Below are 26,383 nucleotides of genomic sequence, written 5' to 3'. Positions count from 1 at the left end.
AATTGCAGAATTTTTTTAATGTGAACTTTGATCTCTTTAATGGATCACAGTGACATTCCTTCCACATACATCAGAGACCGAACACATATGACCATTCTGACATAATAGTGTAAGGGGATTTACAGTCAAAGGCCGAGTACCAGATATGATGAATGAAGACCCAGGGTCAAAATTTTAATAAATTGAAGATAGTTTGCAGTTTCATCAGGCAGAAGTCAACTTCAAGACTCACACAGAGTTCGTAGGCCGGCCGGCCTAAGGCCGCCCCGCTTACAGTTACAAAGATCACAGCAATACCCTTCACCAAGGTCTAAACTATGTCCTTGCTTCAGGTTGAATGATTCTCATTGGCTAAGAAATGGATAAACATAGTAATTTTTGCAGTAAATTATGCAGCTGACACTCGGACCCTGAAGTTAGGTATGTTGTGACCTTCCAGGTCGCAGATTTGGGTTGCTGGGCACCAGCCTGTCCAGAACAACAACTCGGTCAATCTTCAATAATGCCAGTGGTTCCTTAACCTGTAACCAAAAAGACTAACACACACACAGCTTTTTCAAAGTTCTATTTGACCAGGCTCTAACTATAAACAGGAGAGTATTCTCAAAACATCAAGATAAAACATTCTTTCTCTCAAGGAGAGGACACTTTAGTCTAACTGGAAAATAAGGCTTTAACAAAGTAAAATCTCACAAGCCTAGAGAAGTCATTCAACTCATGTGCTATTTAGAAGGAAAAATATTGATTAATACCTTCATTATAATCACTCATTAGATATAGATTGAATCAGCAGTGGATTCCAAAATCCACCCCCTTCAGTAGTCTATGACAAAACCCAAACCCAGAGTGGTAAAAATAAATATGAAGTAATCTTATGACAAAACCCAAACCCAGAGTGGTAAAAATAAATATGAAGTAATCTCCTGCAAAGTACAAATATGTGTAATTTGTTATTCACAATAAAAAATGCCATTACTCCCAATGTTAGATAAGGTTTTAGCTTTTTTATATATATATAAATAGAAAACCATGCTAATCATCTGTTTTTTTTAGAAGCAAAGTGCCTTTCTTTGCCTCCCCCTTCACCTATGCAAGTGCTGATAACTGAGTTTTAACCAGCATTTGAGATTAGTAAAATGCTTTTTATGGCACTTAAGTGAAAGACAAAAATAAGTTTGATAATATATATTTCAATCTCAAATGTTGTGTAGCTAATGGGAAAATATTTGTCAGGTTTTGTTTTTTTGCATGTTTCAGTTAACAGCTGCTATGGGTTTGGTCGAACAGCTGCGTAGTTCTTAATAACTTGAGAAAAGCGAATGATTTTGACCTCGTTTGTATGAGCTTTAAAGTCCTGCCACAGATATTCGGGTGAGAGCACCTTGCTGGGTTTGTTATAAAGGAAGTACTTGTTCAAATGAGACTCCTCCTGCCATGCTGCCTCGATGGATTTAGATGCATCAATGTCCAGCTGCTCCCGGCAGGTTTTAGCAATCTCATGTACGTCTTTCACTAAGCCACCGATCACAGCCCCACCATAATAATAATCACCCTCAGCAGAAGGAATAAAAGCTTGAGACTCTGGTCTGCGCTCATATGGGTATTGTTCACGAGGTGTTTGATAATAACCAGGATGTATCACACCTACCAGACGACCCAAAGTCTCCACCCCCCAGCGACCATAGAACTTTGTATCCACATCAAGGCTGAAAACATAGTCGGCTTCATTGACCAATCGACTCTCAATCAGTTTCTCCAGTCTTGCCATCCTGCTCAAAGTGATCTCCTGCCATCTATTAGAACTAGGGACTGTCAACACCGTCAGATGATGTTCTTCACTCAGTTTCACTACAGGAACCTGTTCTGGTTGATCAGTGAACACATAATAATGCACACGAAGTCCAACAAAGTAATTCTGCTCTGCAGACTCGAGAAAATCTTTAAGAAACTGTGTATACCTGAAAAACAGAGAGGGAGAGTGACAAAAATGTAAAGTAATAAACTGGCAAAAAATGCATCTGTCACACCACGGTCTGTCCAGCAGAGGGAGACTGAGAGCACAAGACCTTCCACATCTTCCTCCTTATTCACTGTTCATTATTGGTTCAATGAAATCACTGGTGCATAGCTTGTTAGAGTGTTGACATGTATATTTAAAGACTTGCATTTGCTTGTACCCTAGCTCAATCTTGAAGGTCTCTTGCCTAGCCTATGCTTTTGTGTTTACCCGTTTGGTCTACCCCGAAAGACTTTTTGACTAGCTTCTCTGGTAAATGTTGTTTTATGTTATTGGACTCTTTTGCCTGCATCATCCAGTGTGGATTTGTACCTTGCTCAACCCAGCACTGATGCTGGATCCTTTGTGTTTGCTCAAGAAGAATACTAAGTAAAGACTATCTGTTTTTTCCTTCTAAACCTGCCTCTTGTGATTATCTGCCAATTGGGTCCACACTGCCCCATAGCAGTGGTTAGAACCTTGGGACAATATTGTTACTATAGTTGTGGTATAGACTTACCTATTCTCATATAATAAGAATAATTATTAAAACTTAATTATCATTGTTGTTATATAAATATTTTTTTTTTAAATTGTTTTTTTCACAATTTAGCACATATTACACACACAACCCAAAAACAACACACCAAACAGTAAAGACAATACCGCTAAATATATCGACAAGACATTAAAGAGAGAAAGAAAAAACTAAAAAAACTAATTAATTAATTAATTAATACATAAATAAAATCTACACTACCACAGTCTGTGGGTTAACCCTTATTCAATGTGGGTTTATCAATTTTATAGTCTCTGTATAATTCAATACTAAGGACCATGTGGATTGGAAATCTTGCAGTCTTAAATGCCGTTTACTTGTTAATTCTTCAATGGGTAACAAGTCTATTATCTGCTCCAGCTATTGGAGCAGATAATCAAAGTGGGTCCTGACTGGGAAATCCATGTAATGAGTATACATTTTTTAGCGAAATAAGAAAACATTGTAAGCACACATCTTTTTGTACAGGGAAACTTATTTTCCACATCATAATTCAACAGATATAACATAGGGCATAGCTCAAAAGTACAGTTACAAATATCTTGAATTACTTTATGAATCTTCTCCCAAAAAGAGTAAATATACCAAAATAAATGCATAAATGTTCCTAATTCAGTTCCACATTTTCTACACATAGGAGAATATGTATCATCAAATTTATTAAGCTTCACTGGAGTTATATAATATTTATACAGAAATTTATAATTAGTTTCTTTAACGTTAATATTTGTAGTCAAAGGTGAGGTCAATTCAGTGCACAAAATTAACCATTCTTTTTCACTGAACTTCCTTTTAAGCTCTAATTCCCAGTTTGTTTTCAAAGAAGAAAAAGAATTCTGGGAGCTTTCAGACAAAATTTTATACAAGTGAGATATCTTCCCCTTAACTGAAGTAGCAGAGATAATAAATTGTTCCAACTCAGTGGGATAGAATCTAAATGGTCCCTTTTTATATAAAGATACAATGATGTGATGAACCTGCAAGTATTTAAAAAAATCTGTTCTAGGAATTTGATATTCTGCACAAATAACAGTAAAGGATTTAACAGACTCAGAAACTTCATCAAACATGTCCGGAAAAGTTTTCAGACCATGAAGTGACCAGTTTCAAAAGTTAGTTTGAGAAAGTGCTAGAAAGTCAGGGTTAAATGCAATAGGAGAGTTTCTGTACTCATGTATCTATTACAGTCCTGCTAAGCTTTCAGTGTCGCTAGTAAGGGGGGCAACCCCTCTACACTCATCAGGGACTGCAATTTATTAACATAAAGTGTTGTTGTGATCTCCAAGGGATAGCATGATAGTGATTCCAATGCTAAGCAAAGAGAACTCTTTTCCAACTTCCAACTTATGATATTTCTAACTTGACAGGCCCAGTAGTACCATAGAAAATTTGGAAGTCCTAACCCCCCTTTTAGACATGACTGTTAAACATTGTCTATGATAGACATTGCTTATGTTGCACGAGTGCCCACTACTGTCAGAGCCCGTGCAATGAGTATAATTGTGCTGATTTATTATTTTAAAAAAATTTCTTTATGAATTGTTTTATGCACCATTCTATACGTCTATAGGTACTGCATGCTAAGGCTGCTGTGGAAAACGTATCGGTTACTAACGTAACCTCGGTTCCCTGAGATGAGGGAACGAGTATTGCGTAAGTAGCTTACGCTATGGGAAAACTCCTTTTCTCGAGAATATTGAAGCCATTTTTTTAAAATGCAGTGTAGCTGCACAGCACACACAGATGAGCGGCGAGCACTGTCATTGGCTGTGCTGTGGCAACTGCACGAACCTATGACGGGGCGGCTCAGACGCGTAGTCAAATCAGGGCAATTCGCGCCCTGACACGCCAAGATGGGCTTGGCCAGAGGCTATAAATTGAGCCCATCGTCCGTCAAAATTCTTTAGGTTAAATCGACTGAAGCGATCCTTGACCAAAGCACAAGCACGGCAAGTTACGCAATACTCGATCCCTCATCTCAGGGAACCGAGGTTACATTAGTAACCGAGACGTTCCCTTTCGAGAGGTCTCTCCTATTGCGTAAGTAGCTTACGCTATGGGAACCCCCTTCAAAACGCCGTGTGTGCTTAACTTCGCTCTAATAATAGCCTGAGGCAAGATGCCTGAAGCCTAAGAGTAAAGTATGAACTAGGGATGTCCCGATCAGGTTTTTTTGCCCTCGAGTCCGAGTCCGAGTCATTTGATTTTAAGTATCTGCCGATACCGAGTCCCGATCCGATACTTCTATAATGCAAAAAAAAAAAAAGAATAAAGAAGAGCGAAAAAAACAGATCCAGGATGTTCCTTATTTTTTATTTTATTTACCTTATTTTAACATTCAACAACTCTGTTAACAAACAGAGCACTTCTGTGAGGTAGCTTGAACAATCAAGTAATAAATAAATTCTTCACTTTTGGACTGTAGTGCAACAGTAAATATTAAAAAAAGTCTAATATATAAACAAATAGCACCTCAACTTAAAATATCCGGTAGGCATGTAAACAAATAAAAAATAAAAGTGCCACAGTGTTTGCAAAGCCAGTAATGTGCTTTTAGGAACTGCACTCCTAACTTTTACGCCGGTTTCACACTGCACTGTTAAAACAGAGCGTGCAGCGCGTATTTTTTTCGCCGCCCATGTTAACAGATTAAACCAGGCTTTAGAGCATTCACACCGCACGCAGAGGTGGCGCGGCAGGGCGTAGCAGAGCAGAGCAGGAGTGCCGTGATCGTTTCGGCGCCGAGTCTATTTTTGCTGCGCCGCTTTTGCTGAATTAAAGTGACAATACATTGATCATGGCCAAAATACACCGCAGTTTTATCCAAAAAGTGCATTGATGATATCTATTGTGTTTTAAACAGTCAATCAAATGACCAACAGCAATTTAAAAAGAAAACAAATGTCCAAAAACAAACTTGTTGCCATAACAATAAAAACAAAGATGAACCAAAAGTTATATAAATGAAATTATTAATAAAATAAGCTTCTTGACAAGTCTTTTCTCTTAAATGTATTTGAAAACGAAAAAAAGCAATGCCAACTTATCCATTATAGACTCTGTCTGTACACAACCCACGGTTCAGCCGCGCGTGACAAACGCTGCCAGTATGAAAGCAAAACGCGCGTGTCCTGCTCCTGCTCACCATACGCACTGCTCCTGCGCTGCTTATGCTCTGCTAACGCGTGCAGTGTGAAACCGGCGTAACTCTGTGTCACCGCATAATAGAGGTGTTAAAAAATAATGAGAATATAAATACATATATATCCGAGTCCTGATCGGGAGGTAACGTCCGATTCCGATCGAGTCTGAAAACACGCGATCGGGCCCGATTTCCGATCACGTGATCGGATCGGGACATCCCTAGTATGAACCCAATAAGCCGGTCATTGACGGGCTCCATAAGGGAAAAAGGAGGAGTGGGCCTAATGAGGGCCAAACCTTAATAAATGATATATAATATATAGTATATATATATACACTTACCTAAAGGATTATTAGGAACACCTGTTCAATTTCTCATTAATGCAATTATCTAATCAACCAATCACATGGCAGTTGCTTCAATGCATTTAGGGGTGTGGTCCTGGTCAAGACAATCTCCTGAACTCCAAACTGAATGTCAGAATGGGAAAGAAAGGTGATTTAAGCAATTTTGAGCGTGGCATGGTTGTTGGTGCCAGACGGGCCGGTCTGAGTATTTCACAATCTGCTCAGTTACTGGGATTTTCACGCACAACCATTTCTAGGGTTTACAAAGAATGGTGTGAAAATGGAAAAACATCCAGTATGCGGCAGTCCTGTGGGCAAAAATGCTTTGTTGATGCTAGAGATCAGAGGAGAATGGGCCGACTGATTCAAGCTGATAGAAGAGCAACTTTGACTGAAATAACCACTCGTTACAACCGAGGTATGCAGCAAAGCATTTGTGAAGCCACAACACGCACAACCTTGAGGCGGATGGGCTACAACAGCAGAAGACCCCCCCGGGTACCACTCATCTCCACTACAAATAGGAAAAAGAGGCTACAATTTGCACGAGCTCACCAAAATTGGACAGTTGAAGACTGGAAAAATGTTGCCTGGTCTGATGAGACTCGATTTCTGTTGAGACATTCAGATGGTAGAGTCAGAATTTGGCGTAAACAGAATGAGAACATGGATCCATCATGCCTTGTTACCACTGTGCAGGCTGGTGGTGGTGGTGTAATGGTGTGGGGGATGTTTTCTTGGCACACTTTAGGCCCCTTAGTGCCAATTGGGCATCGTTTAAATGCCACAGCCTACCTGAGCATTGTTTCTGACCATGTCCATCCCTTTATGACCATCATGTACCCATCCTCTGATGGCTACTTCCAGCAGGATAATGCACCATGTCACAAAGCTCGAATCATTTCAAATTGGTTTCTTGAACATGACAATGAGTTCACTGTACTAAAATGGCCCCCACAGTCACCAGATCTCAACCCAATAGAGCATCTTTGGGATGTGGTGGAACGGGAGCTTCGTGCCCTGGATGTGCATCCCATAAATCTCCATCAACTGCAAGATGCTATCCTATCAATATGGGCCAACATTTCTAAAGAATGCTTTCAGCACCTTGTTGAATCAATGCCACGTAGAATTAAGGCATTTCTGAAGGCGAAAGGGGGTCAAACAGTATTAGTATGGTGTTCCTAATAATCCTTTAGGTGAGTGTATATACAGTATATATATATAAACATATATGAACTATAGTTTGTGTAAAACAGGACTGGATAATATCGGGCCCACGTTTTATGGGGGTTTTGTGCTTACACATTTCATACTGACAGTACCCTGGAATGCAGAGCAGGGACTTGTAGGTTATAAAACCTGATAAATGTGGACGGCGAGGCCCAGCCGGCCGCCGCAAAGATATCCTCGATGGGTATTCCACTCGACCAAGCCCAAGACGAGGCCATGCCTCTTGTGGAATGAGCTCGGATGCCTAAGGGGCAGTGAAGGCCCTTAGAGTCATAAGCCAGCGCTATAGCGTCAACTATCCAGTGCGATAATCTCTGCTTTGAGACAGCGAGACCTTTGGTGCAGCCGCCAAAGCACACGAAAAGCTGTTCTGACTGTCTGAACGAGGCAGAATGCTCTAGATACACTCTGAGAGCCCTGACAGGACAGAGTAAATTTGCGTCTCTTTCGTCCTCTGGTGAGGAAAGAGCTGCTAGGGAAATAACCTGTGCTCTGAAGGGAGTGGAAAGCACTTTAGGAATATACCCATGTCTTGGCTTAAGGACGGCTCTGCAGTCGTTAGGTCCAAATTCAAGACAGGACGCGCTCGAAGACAGCGCGTGTAAATCACCCACTCTCTTAACGGACGCGAACGCCAGTAAAAGAGCAGTTTTGAGCGAGAGATGCTTCAGATCGGCAGACGGAAGTGGCTCAAACAGGGCGCCCTTTAGTGCTTCCAGGACCGTGGAGAGGTCCCAGATAGGCACAGAGGGGGGTAGCGGAGGGTTTAGCCTCCTAGCCCCTTTAAGGAAGCAATGAGGTCGTTCCTTCCTAACGATTGTCCGGCCACAGGAGCGTGTGATGCTGTTATGGCCGCTACGTATACTTTGAGCGTGGAGGGGGTGCAACCCACGTCCAAGAACTCTTGTAAAAAGGCGAGTACACTCGATATCTCGCAAGAGTGGGGGTTCAGGCTCTTGGTGGCACACCAGCCAGAGAACACCCTCCATTTCTGAGCATAGAGGCGCCTAGTCGAGGGCGCTCTTGCTTCAGTGATGGTTTTCTGCACCCTATCCGGGAGGCGCCCGGGTACCCATTGAGGGGCCATACGTGAAGGGCCCATAAGTCGGGACGGGGATGTCAGATCCTCCCGTTCGCCTGCCTGAGGAGATCTCTCCTCAGCGGGATTGGCCATGGGGCTGATTTCAGCAGTTGTGTCAGCTCGGAGAACCAGAGCTGGGTCCTCCAGAGAGGGGCTATAAGAAGCACTGCACATTTTCTCTCCCTGATCCGTTTGATGACCTGAGGTAGCATCGTGACCGGGGGAAAAGCATACAGCAGACGGTTCGGCCATTCCTGGGCGAGTGTGTCCATGTTCTTCGAGAAAAATAATCGGCAACGAGCGTTGTCTTCGGAGGCGAAGAGGTCGACCTCTGCCTCGCCGAAGATGCTCCATATTTGTTGAACCATCAGAGGGTGGAGAGACCATTCCCCTGGGGGAACATTGTTTCTGGATAACATATCCACACCCTGGTTCAGTATGCCTGGCACATGCGCCGCCCTCAGCGAGCGCAGGTTGTGCTGAGCCCATAGAATGAGACTCTTGGCCATGGCGTGCAAGGTGTTCGATCAGAGGTCGCCCTGGCGATTTATGTATGACACCACCGCCATGTTGACCGTTCGGACCAGGACGTGTTCGTCTTTTAGATATGGGAGCAGGGCTCTGAGCGCTAAAGCGACCGCTCTCATCTCCAGACAGTTTATGTGTAGGCGCTTCTCTGGGCTTGACCAAAGGCCAGAGACGGGCCTGCCCTCGTAGAGGGCTCTCCAACCTAGGTTGGAGGCATCTGTCGTGATCACTTTTCTCCTCGAAATCACACCCAAACTCACGCCAGACTGGTACCAGTCGATAGCTTTCCAGGGAGTCAGGGCTTTGATGCAGCCGCGATTCACTCTGATCAGTAAGTGGCCGGAGTGCCACGCGTGGGCTGGGACACGGCTCTTTAGCCAGTGTTGGAGAGGGCGCATGTGCAGTAATCCGAGCTGGAGCACCGCTGATGCTGAGGCCATAAGACCCAGCATCCTCTGGAATCGTTTGAGGGGGGCGCGGGTGCCCGCTCTGAAAGATGCCGCTAGGCGCCGAATAGAGAGCACGCGCTCTGAAGAGAGGCGTGCTTTCCTTCGCATAGAGTCTATTACTATACCCAGAAAGGAGATATTCTGGCTGGGAGATAGTGTGCTCTTGGAAAAGTTGATCTTCTAGATGGCTGATAATCCAAGATCTGTGAGTTATTAACTGTGCCTCCGATTGTGCTATAACCAGCCAATCGTCGAGGTAGTTCAGTATTCGCACTCCCCGCTGTCTCAGGGGGAAAGTGCTGCATCCATACACTTTGTGAATGTACGGGGGGCCAACGATAGGCCGAATGGTAGTACTGTGTACTGGTAAGCCTGTCCCTCGAAAGCGAATCTCAGAAATGGCCTGTGATGAGGCGATATTGGGATATGAAGCTTTGAGAGGGGGGAACTGTTTCGACCGCCCCCTTCTCCAGCAGTTTGAGCACCTCGGTGCGGAGAACGTGTGAAACGTCTTTTCTCACTTTCGTCTCGACCACGGCTGAAAAGCGCGGCGGTCTGCGAGCAAACTGTATCGAGTAGCCATGTTTTATTGTGTTCAACACCCATTTTGATATGTTGGGGATAGCTTCCCAGGTTTTGGCCCGTACCGCTAGGCTGAAAGGCTGGGCCGCTGTGAGATAGGGACCCGGCCGTCAGGCCGTCTTGAGCTGTTGATGCCGTGTGTACAGTGCTCATAAGCGGGGGCGCGCGCTGTGCAGCGGGCGCACCCATAGTCACATTTCCAGCATGAGTTAGGGGAAAAACTGATGTGGGAACAGTATTTATGTGTAGACGTGCGCACTGAGGAGTGGGCACACGGTCTATTTTTATTGTCTCTCCCGCACTGGTTGGGGGGAGAGTGAGCGTTGAGTTGACAATATTTGTGTGTAGAGGTGCGTGCTGTAAAGCAGGCACGCACGCTACATTTATGAAACTTCCAGCATGAGCTGGAGGAGTGTTTGGGACTGTGGGAACAGTGCTTGTGTGCAGGGGTGCGTACATGACAGTAGACATGCGCTCTACATTTATGAAACTTCCAGCATGAGCTGGGGAAATGTTTGAGACTGTGGGAACAGTGCTTGTGTGTAGGGGTGCGTACGTTATCGTGGGTACGTGACCTACATGTGACACAGACAGAAAAGGGTTCTTTTCGTGCTTTATGTGTGTCGCCGTTAAAACGGCGTTTGTTTGCAGGTGAGCGTGTTTCGTAACAGGCCCATTGACTGCAGTATATACATTTCCAGCCGCCTGTGAGGAGGGGACTGGGGAATGTTTGAGAAGCTTTGGGGAGATCGGTCCAGCCTCGGCGGGACTCAAACTCTCCCTTTTTCTTCCTGTGGCTAGGAAGTCTAGGGTCCAACGCAATCTTGGGTCGGGGTCCCCGCCTCTCAGGGAACCGGCGGCGCGTAGCAGAGCGAGAGCGGTGACTGACTTCAGTCGCTGGCCGGGGCTGAGTGACCGCCGGTGCTGCCTTTACATGTGGAGGTGGTGGCGCCTTCTTCTGGCGGCTCGACGTGGAGCTAGAGCGTTTCGGTAGAAAGTGGCACATAGCCTGCGACGCCTTCTGAGCTTCAGAGAAGTGCTCGGCGAACCCTTTGACTGCTGGACCAAACAGCCCACCTGTGGAGATAGGCGAGTCAAGAAACACCGCCTTATCTGCGTCCTTCATGTCTGTCAGCGTGAGCCACAGGTGCTGCTCGAGAACAGTCAGGTTTGCCATGCTGCGGCCGATGGACTGGGCTGTCGACTTCGTGGCTCGCAGGGCCAGGTCAGTGGCGTAGATCCTTAAAAGCCTCTGGGTCAGGTCCAGACTCGTCCATATAGAACGGAGAAGCTTGGCCTGAAACACTTGGAGGACAGCCATTGTGTGAAGTGCCGATGCAGCTTGACCGGCGGCGGCGTATGCGCGACCGGCGAGAGCTGAAGTAGTGCGGCAGGGCTTCGACAGATGAGAGGCTTTGGCCTTCCATCCAGCAGCAGTGGGCGGGCAGAGGTGGGCGGCCACGGCCTCTTCGAGGGGAGGAATCGTCGAGGAAAAAGAATGTTTGAGGCGAGCTGAATGTGGCGCCTTCCACGATTTAGTGAGCTCGTCGTGAACTTACGGGAAGAACGGGGTGGGTCTCTGCTGAGGGGCCTGCCGGCGCCCCTGCAGGAACCATTCATCTAACCTGCTGCGTGCAGGCTCTTCCAGGGAAGACCAATCGATCCCGAGGTCTTCGGCCCTGGAGAGAACACGGACATTCTCAGTGTCCATGTTCGCCCTTACGCTGGCCTGGGTAGACGGTATCGGGCCGGAAGTGGAGCCCGTCCAATCGTCCGATGCAGCGAGAGAAAAGCTGTCATCTCTGTCCTCCTCGTCGTCCGACGCACCGAAGGAGATGAGACCTGCCGCTCGCGTAGAGGGGCGCTGGTCCGCCTGCGTGAACTGGACTGGCGAAGGGGAATCATCCAGAGAGAGCGAGACACGCGGGGACTGTACCGGCGTGACATCGCGTGGCATCCTTTGCGAACGGCGCTTTTTCTTGCGCAGCTCGAGCAAAGGTAGAGAGAGAGCGGAAGTGGCGGGGTCGTCCTCGGTGAAGACGGCAAGGCGAGCCCGCAGTGTGGGGAGATCCATCACGTCGCACTCAGGGCAGCTGTCCTTGGCGATTGCAGCTTCTGCATGGTCCCGGCCCAGGTAGGAAGCGCAGAGGATGTGGCGATCTCCCCCGACGAGAGGGCGCAGTTGGTGCAAGGCATTTGTAACAACGCTCGCTGGAAATTCTCTTTTAGTAAATGTGTCGCAGCGGCGAACACAAGCAAAAAGGATACGGTGCGCCGGATTGGCTCAGCAGAAACAGCGGTAGAAGGCGGCGAAGGAAGCCGGCGTCCTCAGGCCTGCGAAGCAGGGGCTGGTGTCGCTGGATGCTCTTCAACAGCGGCGAAGGCTTAATAATCCAGAAGTTCAGCGAAGTGGTGGTTCGCTGAAGGAGATTAGATCTAAAGAATTTTGACGGACTATGGGCTCAATTTATAGCCTCTGGCCACGCCCATCTTGGCGGGCTCTGACGTGTCAGGGCCAGAGCATGTGAGCGGAGTGTAGCGGGAGCGAGCGGGGAGCGGGAGCGGGCGGATCTTGGACAGAGCGCAGAGCGGCATTTTTAAAAGGACGGAGCGTCGCCTTATTTCCCGCTCCAATTTCGCTCAGCTCACACCACGAGTCTGAAGCATGCTCAGTCAAACCTAAACCAGGATCCATCTGTCTTGCATAGTCATCAACAGTAGACTATTTTCAGTCAAAACTCGGCTCAATAATGGAGTTCAAAAAGTAGGCTACTTCAAAAAGGAAAATGAGAAGTCACACAGGTGTAGGCTACTATTAATATAATAAAACTAACTAACAATGATAATGTGGTACAAGAAAACGAATGTGGAGACATCGTTTCAGTCAGCAAAGATTCATTTTGGAATCTCAAAAGACACATCTCTCGAAAACATGAACGTGAGCTACGCGAACACGCTGGGAAGAAAACAAAAGGTTAGCAAATTGAATACGGTAACTTGTAACAAAGTGTAAATTAAATATAGCGTAATATTCAAACAAATTTGTTTTTTCATTCAAGTAGACCTAATGGTTCGTTTTATTTAGCCGAATTTGTGTCGTCCGTAATAATATTTATATTATTAGGACCATTTATTCGTTTAATTTTACAGCAGTTTGTGTGTATGGAAGCCAATTTAAATTTTAATCTGCGCGTTGCGCAAAAGTTCACTTATCAAAATTCTGGCCTTATAGTTAATTTACTTTTTAAAAATGTATGCATATTTTTGTTTATATAATTTTTATTTATATTATTAGGCCCATTTATTCGTTTAATTTTACAGGACTTTTTGTGTAGGCTATATTCCTTCTTACATAGGCCTGTAATTTGAAATAAAACATTTCAATTTGAAAAATGTTGTTACTCATTAGTTCTTTAGGAGGTAGGGCTGTGGTCTAAGCTAAAAGTGATATAGCCTACATGTAGATTTTTTTCCTTTTTTGGAGCGAGCGGGGGGCGATTTGAGTGGAGCGCGAATTGAGCGCTGAGCGATAATGAGCGGAGCAGCCTGATGTAGCTTTGAGCGGGGGAGCGGAGGGGTGAACAGTTCCGTGAGCGATGAGAGGAGATTCTCACCGCTCCACTCCGCTCACATACTCTGGTCAGGGCGCGAATTGCCCTGATTGGACTACGTGCTTGAGCCGCCCCGTCATAGGTTCGTGCAGTTGCCGCAGCACAGCCAATGACCGTGCCGCCGCTCATCTGTGTGTGCTGTGCAGCTACACTGCGTTTTTTAAAAATGGCTTCAATATTCTCGAGAAAAGGAGTTTTCCCATAGCGTAAGCTACTTACGCAATAGGAGAGACCTCTCGAAAGGGAACTTAATTACACAAATGAAAATTATAATTTAATTAACTGTGACTGTTCTCTTAAGGTAGGTACAAGTATGTGGTTAAATCTCAAAATAATGAATATACCATATACTAAAATTGTGTGGGGTGGGGGTAGCTTAAGTACGATCTGCTGTGATGTCATCGTGTTGCATTGTGGTATATGGAGCATCCTGAAGAGTAAATATGAGTAGAAACTGTCTAAATCGAGGGGTTGAGGGTCAAGGGGTGAATGTTACTGCACTAGATAAACAGGTTTATATATCGTCACTGTTGGGTAGAAACCTCATATCTAGGCCTACATTTTTCATCTATTATTTCTCACTTTTTACATCTGTCTGTGGATTTTGCATCCAACTCCATTGGATCCTCAAACTGTCGTCAAAACCTCATAACTCCACCCTGCCTCTATCGTGAATGAAGTGCCACATGCAGTTTGGAGTTTGGACCGTCTCTGCTTGTTTGCAATATATATAAAGGCTAATGTTTTATGAATTTGAGGAGCTGAGAAGAGTGTTTTAGTCTAGCATTAGTCAAAGCCAGTATACTGTCTTAATTAGCCCGTGTGTAGCACTTTGCCTTTAAATTTTTTTGATTTTGGCCATATTACAGAAAAAAATTCTGATTACATAACAGCATTGCTGAAAGGTCATTCTTTATTATTTAATATAGTTTAATATTGTTTAAATTTAAAGTCAATTAAGATAGAAATAGAAATAAGATCAGAAATAGGAGAGATATGAACTCACTTTCCAAGAGCAAAGACTGTAGTTGCTATGGTGATGTTTTGTTGTTTGTAGATTGAATCAATCAACGTGGGATCAAAAGTTCCTTCCCATACAACTGGGGCCAACCATGGGGTCAAGGGAACAACTTTGCCATCTGGGCTGTTTTAAAGAAAGAAATTCACACACATATGCATGAAATCCAAATCCAAATGCATAGTAGTATAAAAGAAAAATATATGTAGGCTATAAAAAAAGAGCTGTTTATGTTCTTACCCCACTACACTGGGCTGATTGTATGAAAGCCTGCACAAAAACAAAAAATCAGTTGTGAACAGTTCTGATGTCTTGTAATTATCTACTACACACAAAGCTTGTTATTCCTCATTATTTTAGACTGTGTTTTGACTTTTCAAATGTCTGTTGTAGATGATGTGTCTTACAGTGGGCTGAACATTGATCTTAACATCTAAAGCTCTTAATTGAATGTATTATTGTTAAAGGTGCTGTCTGTAAGAATGACAGCTAGTGGTGAAAATAGGTACTGCAGTCAAAATTCAAAATATCAGAGATCGATGTTTCCCCGCCCCCTCCTCCTCAGACTCAACGCGGGTTGCCAGATAACAATAAAAAGTATGTGAACTTAAATATCTGCAAACATATTATGGTATGTTTATGTAAGCAATAAGGTACGAGAGGCTGTGCTGTATCGTGAATAAGTAACGGCTGAAGGGCGTTGTTAGGCACGACGCGAAGCGGAGCCTTATTGCTTTTATAAAACGGTTACCACACAATACAACTATTAAAGCCGAAAAACATGTATCTATGCAACTTTTATGAAGTAAAATCACTAAAAGCCTTCCTTCCGCTGGAAAAAATAGTCCCTGACCGTAAACAGCAACAAAAGTTACATACATTATTTCGCCAATAGATGGCGGCAAAGACCGTCTTTATGAGTGAGTCAGTCAGTAGAGAAGACTTTTACATTGAAAGGAATCAAACTTGTGAACACGGAGAAGGAAGACGCAACTGACAGTTGACTATGGGCACGGAAAAAACCCTTAACTGTTAAAAGGACAAGATATCGCAGTGGACATTCAAACAGATTTTTTTTTTATTATGAATATGACTGACCTGAAGGAAAATGCTATATCTACTGTAAATGCAGGTACACTCACTTACTCGATCTCTTACAATACTCTACTATAGCTTCAATGAACAATATCAATGAGATCAAACATGTGTTTAAGTTACTAAGAGTGGTTGCTAGGGGTGTTGTGTAGTGATACATAGAACAGTTGGGTGAAGCGGTCATAGCCGTGTTTTATCGTGAATAAAGCACAGCTATTGACCAATCAGAATCAAGGATTGGAACTAACCGTTTTATAAGCTTACATACAGCACCTTTAAACCTCAGCAGGGGATTTCACCAAAACCAGTCCCCCCTGGTTACCTGTCAACTTCTGCTAACGATAACTTTCAAAGCTCTTTACAGTTTTGCCCATCAATACCTCCCCTTCTCACACACTGAATAGCATATATACAATACCATTTACATATGGGTAAGTGTACCTATTAAGCCCACCAAAATCTACGTCTAAGTTTTTTTCATAGATATTGACATAGTTTATAAGAAAAATCATTTGTTAAAAGATGGAGATGGATGGAGATGGATGCTGGCATATGACGTAGGACGTAGAACGAGCGTGACAGCGCAGCCAGAGAGCAGAGCAAAACAAAACTCTACGTTCGTTCTACGTCACGACGTCATCCATCTCCATGAACGCGCGCCGACCGCCACCGGAAGCCAGTTATTTTCGTTTATAAAGTTTTAAATATGTATATTTTTACGACAAAACTGCACGGATTACCCTCAGAAGGCCTTCGTTTATCCCCCTGGAGCCGGATGGATTATTTTTGTGAAGGATGTATGCACATTTTGCGACTTGAAGCAGCTGGACCCCATTGCTTCACATTATAACCACTGAAAGATCTAAGACATTTTCTAAAATAACTGAAAATGTGTTCGTCTGAAAAAAGATTGACATATGCATCTCGAACGGCATGAGGGTGAGTAAATCATGGCTTAAATATCATTTTTGGGCGAACTATCCCTTTAATTCGGCTTGGCTCCCGAGTTATGCCTGGTCAAAGGTGGAAGTTTAACTGGGTGTATCTCGGGAAGGAAGCCGAGTTGGAGCTCCAGACTCTGGGGTTTCAGCAGGGTCTCCTAGTGGGAGACCCCCACAAAGCCTTAGGTTGGCTTGACTCTGGAGTTATGCCTGATTGGGTCCCGAGTTTTGCCTGGTCAAAGCTGGACAGAAAGTGGCAGTATCTCGGAGCCGGACGGTCCCAGGGGCTCAGGACTGTGGGGAATGTCTGGTCCCTCTGGGACCTCTCCATGCCCGGAATCTCAAGCCTTAACTCGGCTTGGCTCCCAAATTATGCCCGGCTATACATAAAGGACTTTTGGACAAAACAAGCTCTATCTCATTTGAATGAATTTGTAGGCCTATCTAAATATAGTTGTAAATTAAGGTAAGGTTAAAAGGTTAGTAAGGTAAAAGCACACAAAGAAATGTTATCATTAAACACTTTCAGAAAATGTATCAAAGTTTGCAATTAGAGGGATTCCTCATTGAAACACATAAGGTGGGCTTAAATGGTTACAGTGAGTGATGGTGAAAAAAGACAATGTTTTCCTTTAAAAATGTCAGATATGTTTACAAATACATGCAGGGAGCTTAAATATACTGTGGACTAGTATCATAATAATTTTCATTGTGCCCACATTGAGAAATGTTAAGTTTTTTTTCATTCAAGGTTAGCTTGTGTTGCCAATAGTTTGCATGCGTTTTGTGGCACTGCACCATTTAAGCCCATCTTAAAAAAAAGTTAATTTATGAAAATAATCTTCTCTACAAAACAATTTATATATATGTATTTATTTGTAAATTAATGTAAAATTAATCGCAAAACATTTATTGTTTGCAGTTCACATGCTTAATTCTTTGGCAGTCTAGCCTTTCTGTAAGGCTAATGGTTTGACCCATAGACAGGTTTGACCTAGAGATTAGCTTTGAACGCAAGCTAATAAAACTCATCTTTCCATTTAAAGGAAAATTATATAAAATGATAAAGTACTATTTGTTCAAACACAAAAAAACAATACATTTATCTCTTATTTGACATAATATCAATGTAGTTACCAAAGAAATGGCTTTAGGAAATATAATATGAAATATTAAAACTTTTTAATATTTAATATTAAAATATAATTTTCTTTGTTGTCCTGTTTCAATTTGCAAAGTGTTAAGACAATCTAGATCATTGACTTCCTCAAATCCTAATATTTCCTCTACAACTCCCATACCCCTGATTTTGTAGGCCTACTTTTGATTGTAATCTTGTTTTGATGTTACAGTTTTAAAGTGGTAGTGTTACAGTTTTAAAGTGGTCACAATCACAGACTCTGCAACCTCCCTCTCAGGCCATCAGAGGGCGCCATCGCCAGAATATTGACTCATTCACGCACTACATTTCCCATAACAGCATTCTGTGCGAAGTTTTGTATTACTACTGTGAACAATTCCGAGCATTTCTTCCTGTGTTTGCCTACCTGGTTTGACCCTACTTTGTTCCTTGATCGCGCCATCCTGCTGCCTGCCTGCTTTACCTCTGCCTGGATACTGTATTTCGACTGTTCGCCGCCTGCATCGACCATTTGCCTGCGTGCTTACTGACCACGAATTCTCCTGCTCTCTCCTGCTACTGTTTGCCGGTGATTTTACCATTGCCTGTCGACTTCTCTTTTCTAAATAAAGTAGCTGCAAATGGATCTCTCAGACTCTGATGATTCACAACAGGTAGTTAAAGGAAACCACCACATAAACAAAACTTATGCAAAATAAAGTTCAGTGACTGCCATTACATAAAATACAGAAATGTATGAGTTTAGTGGATTGCATTCCTGGGCTCTGAATAAAATCCTGTTTCCAACACACAAGTCACAATAAATTAGAGCAAAACTGTTGAATTAACTCTTGTACTCACCCATGTGGTGATTGCAACAGAGAATGTTCCTGGTGCTCTTTTGCTACTCTAAGAAATAAGAGATACAGCAGTGAATTATTGTGTTCTGTAATATAACATCTGTTGTGTCTGTGTTTCTTTATTAACATGTGGATGCATGTGTGTGCAGGCTTACTGCACAGTATGCATCATTAGCAACTGCAATAATGCATGCATCTACCAGATAGAAGAACGTGTGATTTAGCTACAAACACATTACAACTAACATGTAACCTACCTCGTTAAACCTCTATGGTCCGAATTCAGTGGTGGAAAGAGTACTGAAAATGTATACTTAAGTACAAGTAATGTTACATTGCTAAAATAATACTCAATTACAAGTAAACGTACTGGTGTCAAAAAAAAGTACTTAAGTAAAAGTACAAAATACTCTTCTCAAAAACTACTGAGATGAAATGTCTTAATATGTATTCCACTTGGTCCACATAAAATGTAAATTAGGATTTTTTCCACCTTTTCTCTCATCCTCTTTGCTAAGCCTGCATCACACTGTTACTCGATCACATATTGATCTCAAGTTTGATATGGAGTACTGCAAGGCTTATTTCTAAAACCATTGCTTATACATTTATACCTGCTTATACCTTTTGGAGATATCATTAGGAAACATGGAGTTAGATTTCACTGTTATGCTGATGATACTGAGCTCCATATTTTTTTTAGGCCTGACAAAACACAGCGCTAGAATTTGTAAAACCGCATTTTTCCATCATAAAAATATCTCTACTCTCAGTGTCAAATGCAGGAAAGTTAATTAATGCATTCATGACCCCCAAGGCTAGATTACTGTAATACCTTACTGGTCATTAGAGTAATCAAGCAAAAGTGTCCAAAAACAGGAGAGAAGCAGAGATAAAATACATAGTATAAAATAAGGAAAAAAATCTACAGTCACTTGGCCATGCTGACAGTAAGTTTGAACTCGCACTATAGTGTAGGCCATGTGCATATAAATGTATATGTATGTATGTATGCTTCTGAATGCGCTTTTGTATGTGTAAGTGTATGATTTGAGCATGTGTTTCAGTGAGTGTATTAAGAGTGGCAGTACTTACTCAAGGCAGAATCCTCGCTCTTTATATCTGAAACAGATACAAGGTTATAATGCTGAAATACTACATGGTCACAATTACGCGTTTTCTTATAACAGTTTTCTATGGGAGGAAAATGCTCAACGTGTAATTAAATGCGTTGCGTTCATATTCTGGGCTCATCTGATTTTTTATACATAGTATGGTTTATTAATATGATGTGTACTAAAAACTATTTCATGTTTTTAGCATTCTACCAAAATAGTGACATGTTTAACTATAAGCAATACATATTGGTCAAGCTCAGGGACTCAAAAAATAATAATTATGGGTAGATTGTTCAGACACTGTCCATGAAAATATTCCACCCTGTTAGGGACATATACATAGTTATCACAACATGTTAATAATGTAAATGTTAAACAATAATGAACTTTTCTTGGGTAGTATATGTCCCTTATGCCATCTTAGAATTTTTTTTTCTTCTTGAAACAAGCAAAACAATTTTTGATGAATAGTATATGTCTTGATTATTAAAAACAGGTACTTTTTGTGCCCATTTTTGCAAATAGTGGTAAATAATGGTAAATTAAAATAAAAAAAATTCTCAAAAACATATATATGCTGTTCGTGCTCCTCACCTCACAAAATAAGACAAAAGTATACCAAACATTTAACGTTGCTGTCAAATTATTATTTAAAATGACTTGTCTAACAGGTTGGAAAGGAGCATAACAGGGTGGAACACCAGTGTTAAAAGGTTCAGTGGATGAGCTTTTTGTCATTGTCCTGCATGGTTTGCCATCAGTAATGGGTGGAACTGCACCTATATAATACCGTTTCAAAACAATAAAACAAAAAAAAATCCTAATTTCCTTTGGAGGAGGGACACAAAAAATAGCTATGTGGTTCCTTATCACAATCAATCATGGTGGCAAAACAATTCTCTCTTCAGATGGCTAGAGAAATATTTACAAATTAGAGAAGACAGACATAATAAATTAATTTTGATTTATTTATATTTGATTAAAAATAAAGATACTATAATTCATTTGAATTAACTAGATTAACAAACATATACAAAATTCGATTAGAATTTCCACCCTGTTAGTTTCACATTCTGAGCTAAGTTAGTCAAAGCTCTTTGAATGATCAACATTTAGCTAGCTAACCTTCTACAGATGAACAGAACTTTTATATGTCAGATTTGTTTTTACATTTTTTTGATAGAACTACACGTGTGGATCGTAGTCACACACTCTGCGGAAAGATAGTGTCAAAAAGATCTGTAGAGTGTGCAGAGGGATCTGTGAATGCCCTGTGATCTGCAAACACAGATTCAACACTTGCATGCTGAGCTTTGCACAGAATGTGTAAGAATGTCTTTTTACAGTGGTTTGAAAATACAAGTTAGACTGTGTTTGTTTGCAAATTGTGAGGAGGGCATTTGTAGATTTTTTAATGGGAAAAAACAGCGAAACAGTTCTGAAAACAAAATTCTGCCAAAATTCTGAAAACAAATGCAACACAATCTACAAACAAATAATGACCCTCATGCGCAGACAAATCACTTTGCATTCATTCAAATTCTGGTTGTCAAGTACAAGTCACTGATTTCTATTTGTGAATCATAAAGAGTTTGTTTGTGGATTTTTTATCTATTTGTAGATCTTGTTATACATTTGCGGATCATGAGGAGTTTGTTTGCAGATTTGTAATCTATTTACAGATTGTGTTTTACATTTGCAGATTATGAGGAGTTTGTTTGCAGATTTTAAATTTATTTGTAAATCTTGTTTTGTGTTTACAAATTGTAATATGCATTTTTGACTCATAGTCTCATTTTCAATGATTATGGCATTATTTTGTCACAACAGCGAAACAATAGTGTCAGAATTCTGAAAACAAATGTGACACAATCTACAAACAGAACATGATCTTCACCTGCAGACAAGTCACTTTACATTCATTCAAATTCTGGTTTTCAAGTATAAGTCACTGATTTCTATTTGTGAATCAGGATGTGTTTATTTGTGGATTTTTAATCTTTTTGTAGATCATGCTTTATATTTATGGATCACAAAGAGTTTGTTTGAGGACTTTGTATCTATTTGTAGATCTTGTTTTACATTTGCGGATCATGAGGACTTTGTTTGCAGATTTTTAATCTATTTGTAGATTGTGTTTTGTGTTTACAAGTTTTAATATCTATTTGTGACTTTTAGTCTGTCCATTTTCAATGGTTTTGGCATCAATTTACCCTCACAAGTAACGTCCAAAAGTACATTTATTTTGATTAAAATGATTGACTGCCATTATAAAGTACTTGTAAAAACATATGTTTAAAGTTTAAGTTGGCTATACATTGACACTCAATAAATACAGCACAAACAAATCTGACATGCTAACTAGGCCACTGATCCGTGTCAGTGATCGTTTTATTATGTTATGTATGAACTGCTTGGTGTAGGCTGATTTATAGAAATTAATTCAATATAGGATTAATAAGTAATGTAACCAATATGAAGCAGAGTAGGCTATCCCGTTCATTTCTAGAAGTAGGCTAATAACTGGTTATGTTTTAGAGGTATTTGCTCACAATGTTTTGATGGGTGTAGTTATCACACACAGTTGAAAAACACTTACCTGTGTGAGTTGGAGGTGTAGGCCAAATAAATAAGTCTGTGAGGAAACACAATAACAGATCATGAATGATAAAGTGAAGCAGATAATTTTCTCAACTGAATTATCCGATTTAATACACAAATACACATAATACTGTCACAGTAGTTTGATTAGGTTTTGCCATGATATATACTGTAGTAAACATACATTATTGTATAGAAAAGTTTATAAGGGTTGAATCTGTCCCTATAAATGCCCAGCGGACCAACAGAAAGACTGGGGGGTGAATTTTCAGGAGCTACTGTTGTGTCATCATTACTTATTTCAATGTAACTCTAATCAACTAATCGACAAACCCAAATCGATATAACTGACCATCTAGAAATGTAATAAGTGACTTTTACAATAATTACTTCACATTCTCTCTTTCACTTCCAAATAATTTCAAGATTGCTGTGATTAGTAGAAACTGTTTTTGCACCTGTTGCAATGGGATCCAGGCCATACTGAAATTATACTAATATTAGTAATTATTTATTTTTTACACAATAAAACTGCAAAACTCCCAAGTATTAAATTACACTGGGAGTTTTGCAGTCTGTCTAATGTTTCAGCATGCTGGAAAACATCTGTGGTGTTTCACAATTGGTGAAGTGCTCATCGCTCTACATGAGCTCCCTAACAACATGATCTGTGTTTAGAGAGAATTCTTGGAGTAGTAATGCAAAAAATAAAAAATAAATAAAAAATTCCATTGATATTGATAATTGATAAACACAAATGATAAAGTAAACTTTCTCACACACTTCCAATCTATTACATGAAAATTGCCTCTCAAACGGGCCATTAATTTCAGACCCAAACATCATATTTCAAAAAGTAATTAAAGTAATTAGGAGATGAACTTAAAGGATACTCAATGAACATAAAATGTAATTTAAGTGCCTCAAAGCTCTTTCTCCTATAGTAAGGTTACTGGTGGAGCATTGACAATCTTTGCGGTTCTTGCTGGAACTTATGGGATCCTTTAAGCACTTTGTATTCAGTTCAGAGGTTCTGGAGTCACCTTTTCATTACAATGAGACCTCGAAGTGCTTTGGGGGAAATTAGAGGAACTTGAATTCTATAAAAGGGTTATTGTAAGATCTTTTAACATTTAAGTGGTTCCTGGAAGATCTCTTATGTAAAAGCCAGCATCTGGAGGCCACGATAAGATTTTAATTATCCTATTATTATTACATTTACATTTAATCTTTTAGCAGATCCAATTTATCCAAAATTTATCCAATTTTATCCAGTTAAACTAACAATATGTAAGTGCTGTGACCCTTCCCAGTTTAGTCTGACACAGTATAGGTTTTTTTTTTTAAAGATATAAAGTAGAAGAGAAGAGAAAAGAAAGCATTAGTATTAATGGATCCAGTGAATATATTTAAGATTCAGTATACATAGGCTTACATTTATTTAGTATATTTTACTGATTAATTTAAACCTTAAACGACAACAACAATAAATAATAATAATTATAATAATAATAATATGAAGAAGAAGAAGCAGGTAACATCATACAAAGCTACGCGTTTCCAAGGCACTTCAGAGGGCCTTTAATGTTGTTTATATAATTATATTCTGCTGCTGTGATATTACTGCCATTCCATATTTATTTATGTCATTCGCTGTCAGTATTGGTCATATTTATTCTTTATAATCACCAATGCACGGTTGCATCTCAGGTAGCGTGCATGCGCTCAAAGTTGTTTACATCTTGGTTTGACCGCAAGTGCAGCAGCAGTCATGCTCACGTGCACACGCATCCATTCCCATTTATTCAAGTATATCATCATAGAGATTGTATTTACCGTTATTCATCAGTGTTTTACCAAATGAGCTTGATTAATATTGTGTTGTGTTTTTATATATGTTTATATCCATATCCATATCTATATTTGTCTTTTTTATTCCCAGAACCACACATCTATGCACATTTAATAAAGACAACGGTTTGGATTATAACCTGAGTGAGACATCATTGTTCTGACCGGACAAACTGTAGCCTTCAGCCAAAACCTGAACTAGCAATTAGAGAGAACTCACAAGATTTTTCAGAACAGTCTTGCACACTTACTTCTTGTCGCGTACACGCGTTCTCAAGTGGCCAAGACCGTGGCTATTTGGAAAGGCCCAAAGATCTACATGATACATACTGGCCATTAATACATTTATTTATTAAGCAAATATGAGCACAATTAGGCTTCAGTTTACACTGTTAGCCCGGGCAAGTTGAATCTACTTAAAAAATTGGAGCAAACTGGTTGCCCTAAAATTTAATAGAACTTTATTTTTTTTACACAGATCGATACCAAATAAGTAGCTTGTGAGTATCGACCCTATTTGTGTGTCATTTGGAATAGATAGAGTCTTTATTGTCCCATAGGGATAATCATTTCCACACATCCTTTTTTTCTTATTCCATAGCACAGAAATATCACATATAAGGAACACATAAAACATGTAACACATATCCAAATACATATACAAGCACACAAGCTCATTAAGACACCCAGATAAACACGTCAGATGTGAAAACTACAAGGCAACTGAGGTGGGGGTGGCAGTATTACAGTTTGTTCAGCACTGTGATGGCGGTGGGGACAAAACTTTTTTTGAAATAGGCTTTAGTCCAGGTTAGTGCTCTGTATCTGCGACCAGATGGGAGTAGTGTGAAGAATTTATTCAGGGGATGGTCTATGTCAGCTATTGCGCGTGCTAGTCGTGTGATGGCTGTGTCATTCATGTCTGATAGGCTGGGTGTGGGAAGATTGATAATCTTGGAGGTAATATGTGTGATTTTAGTGAGTTTGTTTTTGCAGGTGGCGGTTAGCATTGTGTAGAAACAGGTTGAGCAGTACAGCAGGGTGGGTTGAATGATGCTTTTGTAAAGTAGGAGCAGGAGGTGAAGGGCAACAGAGAGGGCTTTCAATTTGCGTATTACATGTAGTCTTTGTTGTGCACGTTTCTGGATGGCAGTGACATGCTCCTTGAAGTTGATCTTATTATTTATAATGAGTCCCAGGTATTTAAAGCTGCTGACCTGTTCGATTGGTTGACCGTAGATGTGGGTATGGTTCAGTCCAGGTGGTGATTTGGATGTGTACATGACCAACTCTTTTGTTTTGTCTGTGTTTAGTTGGAGGTAATTGTTCTGACACCACTGTGAAAACTGTGAGATTGAGTCCTGATAAGCTGTGATGAGTTGTTGTTGTTGAGTAATCCAACTATGGCAATCTCATCAGCGTATTTGTAGTAAGTAGTGATGGGTGATGGGCTATTCCAGTTGTTGGTGTACAGGGTGTAGAGGAAGGGGCTGAGAACATAGCCCTGTGGGGCACCAGTGTTGGTGATGATGGTTGATGATGTTGTTGAGCCAATTCTAACGGTCTGCGGTCTGTTGCTGAGGAAGTTATGGATCCAGTGAATGAGAGGTGGGGGGATGTTGAGGTGATGTAATTTCTCGATGAGCTGGTGGCGTTGGATTGCGTTGAAAGCGGAACTGAAATCAATGAAGAGGACTGAGGCAAAGTTTCCAGATGTCTGTAGGTGTTGAAGAATAGGATGGAGAGGGCATGCCACTGCGTCCTCCGTACCTCGTCTGGGTCTGTATGCAAATTGATGTGGGTCCAGGTGTTGTCTGACGGTTGGCAAGATGAGGTGGAGGATTCATTTTTCCAAACATTTCATGATTATGGGTGTGAGTGCAATTGGTCGGTAGTGGTTAGGCTCTGAGGGGCGGGGTTTCTTTGGGATAGGTGCAATGGTTGAGGTTTTCCAGAGGTTGGGTATTGAGGCTGTCCTATATGATTCCCAGAAGATGGTGTGGAAAATGGGAGAGAGCTCCATGGCACAGAACTCAAGCACCCTTGCTGGGATGCCATCTGGCCCTGTTGCATGGGCGTCGGAAGCAAAAAAAAAGTGGGTGGGTCCACCCTCAGAAAAATGTTACTAATGCCATTTCATATATTCTGATGCCTTTTAATTAAACAAGTAAACTAAACTCGCCTCCACGTCGTGCATTAAATGCACAGCTATCCGTGGATTAACCTGCTGATACCACGGTCATTTGCC

At 41.3% G+C, this 26,383-nt stretch overlaps 1 protein-coding gene across 1 annotated transcript; it reads right to left on the bottom strand.

Annotated features, from left to right (window-relative positions):
- On the bottom strand, window positions 1-25,982 carry LOC311077074 (globoside alpha-1,3-N-acetylgalactosaminyltransferase 1-like; the record flags this gene model as incomplete). Its single annotated transcript, XM_084138880.1, has 8 exons — window positions 1-1,958; window positions 14,538-14,675; window positions 14,790-14,819; window positions 18,567-18,614; window positions 19,661-19,687; window positions 22,283-22,318; window positions 25,608-25,811; window positions 25,906-25,982. The coding sequence occupies 8 exons, from the start codon at window positions 25,980-25,982 to the stop codon at window positions 1,268-1,270; spliced, it is 1,251 nt and encodes a 416-aa protein (XP_083995006.1). The 3' UTR covers window positions 1-1,267.
- Window positions 25,983-26,383: the final 401 nt, after the last annotated feature.

Source organism: Abramis brama (genome assembly GCF_963993115.1).
Source record: "Abramis brama genome assembly, contig: SCAFFOLD_104, whole genome shotgun sequence".
Lineage (NCBI taxonomy): Eukaryota > Metazoa > Chordata > Actinopteri > Cypriniformes > Leuciscidae > Abramis > Abramis brama.
Note: the sequence above shows the minus strand (reverse complement) of the source record. Positions and strands in the feature narration are given on the sequence as shown.